This window comes from Antrostomus carolinensis, unplaced genomic scaffold (genome assembly GCF_000700745.2).
Source record: "Antrostomus carolinensis isolate BGI_N321 unplaced genomic scaffold, ASM70074v2 scaffold8806, whole genome shotgun sequence".
NCBI lineage: Eukaryota > Metazoa > Chordata > Aves > Caprimulgiformes > Caprimulgidae > Antrostomus > Antrostomus carolinensis.
The window spans coordinates 99506-108407 of record NW_010323935.1 but is presented as its reverse complement, the minus strand read 5'-3'; the positions used below and the strand labels follow the sequence as shown (position 1 = coordinate 108407).

General features: G+C 38.8%; 1 protein-coding gene across 3 annotated transcripts in view; it reads left to right on the top strand.

The window, feature by feature from the left end:
• The first annotated feature begins 212 nt into the window (after window positions 1–212).
• NEDD4L (NEDD4 like E3 ubiquitin protein ligase) overlaps window positions 213–8902 on the top strand; it is a 34875-nt gene continuing 26185 nt past the window's right edge. For all 3 annotated transcript variants that reach the window (XM_010170754.1, XM_010170753.1, XM_010170752.1), the window contains exons 1-7: window positions 213–261; window positions 2613–2674; window positions 2779–2881; window positions 3765–3931; window positions 4483–4615; window positions 5737–5913; window positions 7746–7820. In XM_010170754.1, coding sequence (XP_010169056.1) covers window positions 2628–2674; window positions 2779–2881; window positions 3765–3931; window positions 4483–4615; window positions 5737–5913; window positions 7746–7820 — 702 coding nt within the window. In that variant the 5' untranslated portion in view covers window positions 213–261; window positions 2613–2627. The remainder of the gene's footprint in view (window positions 262–2612; window positions 2675–2778; window positions 2882–3764; window positions 3932–4482; window positions 4616–5736; window positions 5914–7745; window positions 7821–8902) is intronic.

The following is an 8902-nucleotide window of genomic DNA, read 5'->3' as shown; positions in this document are numbered from 1 at the left end:
TGGACTGTCACAGAAAATGCTCTGCCAAAACAGATAAATTAAAACAACAGATAATGTGCAACAATAAAGGGGCAGAAACCTGTAATTGCTAAAATAATGGTACTCAGCCAGCTTTATTTTTGCTTCATTGTGACTGGATTGATGTTTATAATTTTCTGCTTTTCTGATGTAAAATTACTCCTTTTTCTGCCTTTTTTTTCTGTTTGACAGACTAGAGACGACTTCCTGGGACAAGTGGATGTGCCCCTCAGTCACCTTCCGGTAAGCAGTGCTTTTGTCTCAGCGTGCTTTTTCTTTGACATCACCAGATGTGAAAAACCCTGATGTTCTGTAGAACTTATTTCCACAAGTAGTCCAGCTAAATTTTCTTAAAGCATTCCCAGCATAGCATTAGAGGCTTAAAGAAAAATGTTATGGGCAGCAAAGCCCCACCGTGCACAGGAACTGGGGGAAGTGGTTCCCTTTGCAGGGACAGGGAGGACAGTTCTTCTCTGGTACCTGATAAATTTCTCCACATCCAAGACTGACGTCTCATCCTGACGCTTTCTTGACATCCCTGTCTGGTCTGAGTCGATCAGTGCACGATGTGCCAAACAGACTGGTTGTTTCTCACCACACCATTGGTGATCATTGTCCTGTTCATCTGGCTTCTTCCTTCTCGTGATTCTCCCTTCCAGTTGAGACAGTTGTGCTCTCCCCTAGCAAACACTATTGTCTCCAGAACTTTTGTTAAAATATTGAAAAAACCCCACATTTTGGCGGTCCTATTTATCAGTCTGATTTTCTGTCTCAGTGCATGCTGTTAAGGTGATAGGACAGTAATTTACTCACTTCCCTGAACTCGGAGGGTTTTTTATATTTGAATGGGTGAACATGGGAATGGTGGAAGTTATTTAAAAGGTTTACATCAAAAGAAGATGTCAGTTTTTGTATGACTGTTGCATTTGTGCCTGAATTTCCCTTCTTGCCATTGATGGATGTTATGGTAGGAGGAAAATGGCTTTGTAAGGACTTCCAGAGTGATGCTTATTTAGATGTGTCTGTTATGGTTGCTCTTGAGTCATAGCGCTGTCATTGTTGACTTATAAGCTGTAACAGTTGAAAAATACAATGGAATGATCAGAAATGTATTCTAATGAAAAATACATCATTCCATTCTCATATGAGCTCATGTCCTATGAGCTGTATTGTCTAGGATTCTTTTATCTGTACTTGTGTGTATATTTCCATTTCCCTGTATCCATAGGCACAGATATTGTCTTAATAGTCTGTACATAACTGTAGAATAAGTCCTACAGCGTTAAGCTCCATGTGTCTTGCAAACAATGCACTATGGAATGTAAAATTATGAAGGGTGCATTAGTGCATGTCTGTTTTGCAGAGTCAGGTAGTATTTTAAAGTTCCTTTTCAGTAAACGTTATTTTTAGTAATTAAAAAGCATCAACAAGATTTGAGATAGAGATACAGACATGTCACACGTGTTCTGCCAGCTCTTTGAGGAATTAGCAGCTCTTTGTCTTCCTTCCATATTCTGCAGGAAGAGAACAGCTCTATTCTCCTCCCACGTAGAGCGTGAGTGTGCGTGTCAGGAGTTGGGTTATTCTGTGTTCAGAAAGGTTTGGTTACAGAACGGGACCCGAGGAGTGTTCCTGGTTGTAGGCCTGGGGCTGGGAAGGGAGCTACAGATACACTGTCGGTTTTTTAGTGGATGGCAGACGGGCGCAGCATTCTGAGGAGTACCCAGTGACCTCGTGCTCACTTTGAGAAGGTTTGGTGTTACTCTGAGGTACCAGATCTCTAGTCTTACTGGAGAGTGCATGAGAACGTGCTGACTCTTCCAGTGTAACACAGTTCATGTTCCAATTTTGTCAGCCCAGAGCGTACGATCGATGAAATAAAGTGCCCCAGACAATCACCACATGAAGTGTGTATACAGATTTCTGATTCTCTTACTGACCTTGTCATTTCTGAATTCCTGGTTTTGTACCTGTAGCATCCATGTTCCTGCAGACATGAAGGATGTAACTTACTTGCTAACAAAGCTGAAATTCTCCTGTAAGAGAAAATTTTCAAGGTTTAAGGCTTTATGAAACTTACAATTAAATGGAAATCAGAAGATGTAATCTGTCAGCCTGATAACACTACTTACGTACATCGTAAAAGATTTCAAAGTCTTAATTATTTTGGCAAGTCGCAACTGCTTTGAAATAAAAAATGAAAGCCAACTGAGGAGGCGTTTTATTTCATCGCTTTCTAGCGTGCAGAAAAAATACTGCTTCCAAATAGATGCAACCTTTTCTGACACTGCTGTTGGGTGACTGGGAAAAGTTGGAAGAGGCTTGTTTAGTTGGTCTTCTCCACCTTGTTCTGAGTTGTGAGTGTTGTGTACGGGTATAAATGAGACATGATATTTTCAGTGACATCTAGGGGACTGCTGCGGCGGCCCTGTGTGGACATCTAATGGTGGCACATCGGTAGAGGTCTGCCTGCTACAGCTTCCTTATTTAAACCTCTTCTCTAGCGTTTCTAGCCATCTGGGATGTGGGTGTTCTATATATGTCTCTACTTGTGGGCAAACCCTTTAATATGCTGTTTTCTTAAATGTTTATAGACTGAAGACCCAGCCATGGAAAGGCCATACACATTTAAGGATTTCCTTCTCAGACCAAGAAGGTGAGGGGGAGTACCTTTGTATTTTAAAACATTTCTTACTACAGGGTTTGTTATTTGCAGCTATTTAGGGGTTGTTGAATGAAATCTACCTCCTTGTCTTCTAGCCACAAATCTCGTGTAAAGGGTTTCTTGAGACTGAAGATGGCTTATATGCCTAAAAATGGTGGCCAAGAGGAAGAAAACAGTGATCAAAGGGATGACTCTGAGGTAAGGCTTAATGCTTGTGGAAGCATTCAAGTTATTAGAGGTACAGGTAGAGCTTGTACCTTGAAAGATAAGACCCTGGTAGCAGTGTTTGTAGCAGCTTCCTCTCCTCCCCTTCTCCAGCTTTTTTGTTTGTTTGGTTGGTTGGTTTTTTTTACTGTAACCTAGTGTTTTCTCAACCGTTTCAAAGTATTTCAGCTGCCACAGTGAATTCTAAAGTCTATCTGACTCAGTTTGTGAGCAAGTAGAAGTGGAAGTCATGCTAAGTAAAAGAATTCAGAAAGCCTGTGCAAGTAATTTACAAACATAATGGTCTGTATTAGAGGCCATTGCAAAATAGGTGATAGAACATTTTTATTTCCTTGGCAGCATTGACTTTGCAGAGAATAAAGCTCATTACATCAGGTTTAAAGGCTTCTCAACACTCTTAGCAGCCATCATCCGTGTTAAGAATTAGCTGCAATTAGAGCTGATAGAGTGAATGTCAGCCCAAGTTTGCCTTACTAGTGGTGTGCAGCAGTCACCTGTAACTCAGGAATAAGGGCTCTCCCAAGCCAGACATCTCCGAGTTCCAAAGTTATCCCTGGGTTCTCTTTGACTTCTTGACTGTGAATCTGCACTTAGCCGCCGCTAGAGCAAGTGACCACCCAAATACCTTTGGGAATCCTTGTTGCAATAAACTGGTGGGATTTTAGGGTTTTTGTCATTGAAATGAGGTGCACACTGTATCTGTGGAGTGTATTTTATTTCTCGATGGTTTACATTTAGGTAGTTTTGAACTTCTCTTTGGAAACTTTTCAGAATCTGCACCTGAACACTAATGTAAGCAACAATTAAATAAATGAAAGAAAAATATATATATTTTTTTTTTTTCTTCATTCCTAAGCATGGATGGGATGTGGTTGATTCCAATGACTCCACATCTCAACGTCAGGAGGAGTTACCACCTCCTCCGCTGCCTCCTGGTTGGGAAGAAAAGGTGGACAACCTGGGGCGGACTTACTACGTCAACCATAACAACAGGACCACTCAGTGGCATCGGCCGAGTTTAATGTAAGTGGCAGTGCAGTGCAGCGGTTTGTGGGTGTGTGTAGAACTATCAGTAAGGGTAGGGATTTTTTGAATTTACATATTCGAGGCTGGAAAAAGTCTTAAGCACAACTTTAATGAAGCGGTTTATAGAGGCACACTGTTCTTTTCAGTAACAGATGAATCATGATTTTGGTGCTGTGCTACGTATATGAAACTATTAGTGGAAAAATTTTCACAGATGTGCTAGTAAACTGAGAACCAAAGTCTGGGTATCTTGTCTAGACTGAGCTTTTGCCAAGAAAGGTTGGACCAGATGATCCTTGAGATCCCTTCCAGCCCGGTGTTCTATGATTCTGTGACATTTGTGAAGTGCTTCCAGTTTTGTTTACTCTGGATTGAGGGATTAAACAGTCTGCTGTTTATGAAGCCTGACATATGCAAGAATAGTGATTTTTAGAATCAAAAGCGTTAATGAGGTTTGAAAGCAAGGGACAAAGTAGGTGTTTTAGTTTAACATTTGTTCTTTTCTTGTTCTTTCCTCCTTCACGTGCTTTCGTTGCCCCACTATCCAGTGATGTGGGATCCGATTCAGATAACAACATCAGACAAATAAACCAAGAAGCAGCCCACAGGCGGTTCCGCTCTCGGAGACACATTAGCGAGGATTTGGAGCCAGAACCTATGGAGACTGGAGACATTCCTGAGGTATGTAAAGGTCTTGGGTTTAAGAAGCTGACTAACTTCCAGTTTCTCATTTGTAAGCTAATTACTACCCAACATACATAGTAATTTTTTTACACAGTGTTTGTGGAAATTGCCTTAGTAGAATACCAGTGACATCATAAAAATCCTGGCCAGAGCTGTACTTTTAAGGTCCCATGCATTTCTGGGTGCCTGATAATGTATGCACAATATTAAATACTATGCAAATACTGGGAGAAACATTTATCATTCCAGGCATTGCTTGTTATATATGCATTGATAGAAACACTTTCAGTACTCTGCTTTGAGTAACAGTGGAATAAGTTGTAAAAAGAAGGGAAATGTCCTGTCTGGAACTGCCGTGTACTTCACTTTCCTTTAGTGTCTTTGGAGGAAAGAAGCTGTTGGGTTTTTTCCCAGAATACTTGGTTTCAGTTAGAATTCTGAGATCTTATCAATCAGAGTGAGTGAGTTTTTAATTTACAGATAGACTAAATTTATTAAATTTGGTAGATATTTGTAGGCCTAAGTGAGTATTTATGTAAAGCTCTAATCCCATTCAATTTTAAGGAATATTTTATGTGAATCACAGCCAGAATTCTTTGTGAAAGCTAGTGTTGGTTCACTAAATGTTATTCAGAGCAACAAATAGATTGCTAAAGCTATTGTTGCACTCGTCACCTGTTAATACTTGATCTGCAGATTCCAATGAGTACTTTCTATCATGCATTTTATTCTAAATTGAAATTAACAGTTATTTCTTATGGTTTTAGTAAAGGTGCAGAATTAGATTTTGAACAAAATTTCAAATGGAATTTATTTAATGAGAGCACTTTTCAATGCATCTTTTTATCTACATAATTTTCTGTGTTGCATCCTAAAGCATTGTGTCATCATCACCACGAAGACTGTTTTGAAGTCCACATGAAAACTATTTTTCCTTGTGACTACTTCACACCAAGTAGAATGTTTTTTGGGTGTTCTAGGGATTGATTTATTTTGTCAAGCATTAAGGCCAGTTATCACACCTGTGTTTATCACAATGAAGGGGTCACATAGAAGGCAAAGGGAAAGACTTGGTCTGTCTTTATAAATCCTTAACGTACTTTCTTCTCTTTTGTTAGCCTTGGGAAACGATTTCAGAGGAGGCAAGTGCAAGTGGAGATTCCTTAAGCTTGTCATTGCCACCTCCTCCTGCATCTCCAGTGTCCCGTACCAGTCCTCAGGAACTATCTGAGGAACTGAGCAGAAGACTTCAGGTCACTCCTGATTCCAATGGGGAACAACTCAGTTCGTTGATTGTACGTGACGTGCTGCTCTTCCTCTAGAAACCTCTAGTACTGTCATCTTCTGTTGGGCATAATCTGAATCCTTTACATGGATGGGTAGTAATTGCTGGCCTCAGAAAACCTGAGCGTGCAGTTAAAGTTATCTTCCAAAAAATGCATCAGACCTTCACCATAGAGCAACTGCCTTGAACAACAGAATACCTCAGCTTAGATTTAATACTTTTCAGACTCTGCTACTGTTATACCTTTAGTGAAAGAAAGTCTGTAATACTAGAGAGTATCAAGCTAAGAATTTCGGAAGGAAAGAGGAGAAACTGTTGATGCTCTTTCAGTCATCATCCATTTTACATGATGCTTTTTCTTAAGCTCAGTATTTTAACTGTACATGTTTGTATTCATGTACCTTCTTGTATTAGGGTTTTATAAACCCCTCGTAGTTTACTGGATCAGCTATTATAAGACTAACAAAGGATTAGAATTGGAAGCAGGTAGTTCTGGTGAAATCCTCTGCAAGTTTGTAAATGGCTAGTCTGGAAAAAATTGTCTCTCGCCCTAAGAGTTTACTTGAGGTAAAACCAAAAAATGTTATCTGTATTTGTGTTACCCATTAGTTTGTCAGACTGATGATACCACAAAAAATAAGGATAATACACCTGCAAGTGGGGGCATGTCTTATGTCTCTTTGATTAAGAAAACAATTGTAAGTATTAAGCAGAACATCATGCTGTGATTTATTCATTTTTTTTTATTCTTGGTATGTGCCATGAAGGTACCTTTGCTATTCAGGAAATAATAATCATGTTTACTCTTGTTCTGATTAAGTAGAATCTTGATTAGGTGCAAGTTTTTCACACAGAAGCTATGCAATGGGTGTCTTGTAATGATCTGACTGTTATCTAGAAGTTAGTTAGCAAATTATAGCTCTGGTGGCCAACCATCTGCATAAAGAGTCACTCGTGGGTTTGGAGATAACTGCAGATTTTAGTAGACCTTCACTTGGAGGGCAGGAGGTTAATCAAATCGTTTCAGTGGCAAGATCAGAGCCTACTTTTTTTTTTTTTTTTTACACTAACAATAATAAATAAGTGGTATATCTGCAAAGTTATCTTAATTAAAATAATTCAATAATTATTTTCCTATACAAACGAGCTCTTTTTATGAGCCATTAAGTGATAGCATCTTTTTATCAGTACAATAAAAATTATAATCAGACCATACTTGCAAAGTAAGAAATTGTCAAAGCATTTAAAATCTGTGACTGCATTATCCAGTGGAAGGGTGTAGGGAAACTGACAGTAACTGAAGAAACAGCCGGGAAATGACTCCTGAGGTGTCTTGCTGAGGCACCCGGAGGTCTGCACAAGGAGCCTGAGTGAGGCCCTCAGGTTCTCCAGAATTCCTTCCAAAGATATTTGAAGATAGTTTTTTCAAAAGTTCATGGCATTTTCGTCTCCCATTACGTCTTTAGTTAATTATCCCATTTACTGCTGATTCATCAACTGTTAATTTTCCTGTGTGTTTTCCCAGATGGACTGGCCTGTCCTCTTCTCATAGATCAGGTCAATAAAACATTGTACCTTGGATGCTAAAGATGAGTACAAGATGCATATCCAAGTATTTTCCTTTTCTCAGTTAATCTGAAACAGTCCAGAGTGGAATGCTGAGAATTTAGATTTTTCATTGCTTGCCACGTTTCTGTAGAAGTATTAAAACTAAAGACACTGCAATGTAAATATCATTTTTTAGGGATTTGGAATAAATGGGAGAAAAGTAAAATTGCTGAATAAAACCCCATGTTTTAAGGCAACTTAAAGACATCTTTCTTTTTTTTTTTTTTCTTCCAGCAAAGGGATCCTTCTTCAAGACTGAGATCTTGCAGCGTAACAGACGCAGTTGCTGAGCAGTCCCAATTATCCTTGGTAAACCAAAGCTAACTTCTATTTCTTCCTTTTTGTCTGAACATCCTCTGATTCTGAATAATGTCTTTTCTTAGGTCATTTCTAATCAGATACAAATCAGTAACCAGCATGGGCACATGACTGTCCCAAATAGTAATGGATACCAAATTATCATCATCATGGGCAGCAACTGAAATGAGGACGTTAATGAGAGAGAAAAACGTTTTGAGACTGAGAGCACAGTCACACTAACTTTAGTTGTCTGACATAGAAATTGAGTTTACTACACTCTAGATCAGGTATATAGTCAGTGGAGAGAGAAAATCCTCCAAGGGGTGTTTGCAGCCTGGGTAGGAGAGGGCAGTAGCACCATCTGTCCTTGGAACTGTAGCAGCCACAGGACTCTCCTATCAGCTATATTTTCGTGTCCCATAAATTGATTTTATTTGGAATATATAAATTAAGAAGGATTGGTGTTTTACCTAGTTGTCGTTAAAAGGAGCCTTTTTATGATACTCCTTGTACAACAGAACAGACTAGAATTGCATCTGTTGTAGTTTTTTAATCTGAGTGATTTTGGTAAGCAGCTGCTTCTGCAATTTTATTTAAGTGGATTCTTCAAACAGGAAAAGATGCAAAGATGTTTCTTAAAAAAATACTCTCACATCATAACCATGCACACCCTTGATCTAATTGACAGAAAGTTCTGTATATTTTGTCCTACAACCCAAGGATGAGGATTGCAATGGTCATGGGCTGTAGGGAGACTACATAAATAGGATTGTGCAAGATAGGCTTTCGAATAAAACTGTTCAGATTTTCAAAAGAATTTACTATTTTAAAAAATTATGCTTTTCTTCCAATTTTTTAATTAGAAATATATTACATGTGAACCTACAAATAGCAAATTTGTGTATCTTTGTAATGGAAATACTGACTAAATAGAGTATATCAGCCAGTTTATTAAAGCTGATGTTTCTCCTTTGCTTGTTCTTTCTGTTGCTTTTGGGCAGACATTTACAGTAACCATGGTGTTTTTCTCTCAGTTTAATTTTTTCACGTGTTCTAGAAGTTGTTCAGTGCATCTGCATTTGCTGTGTACA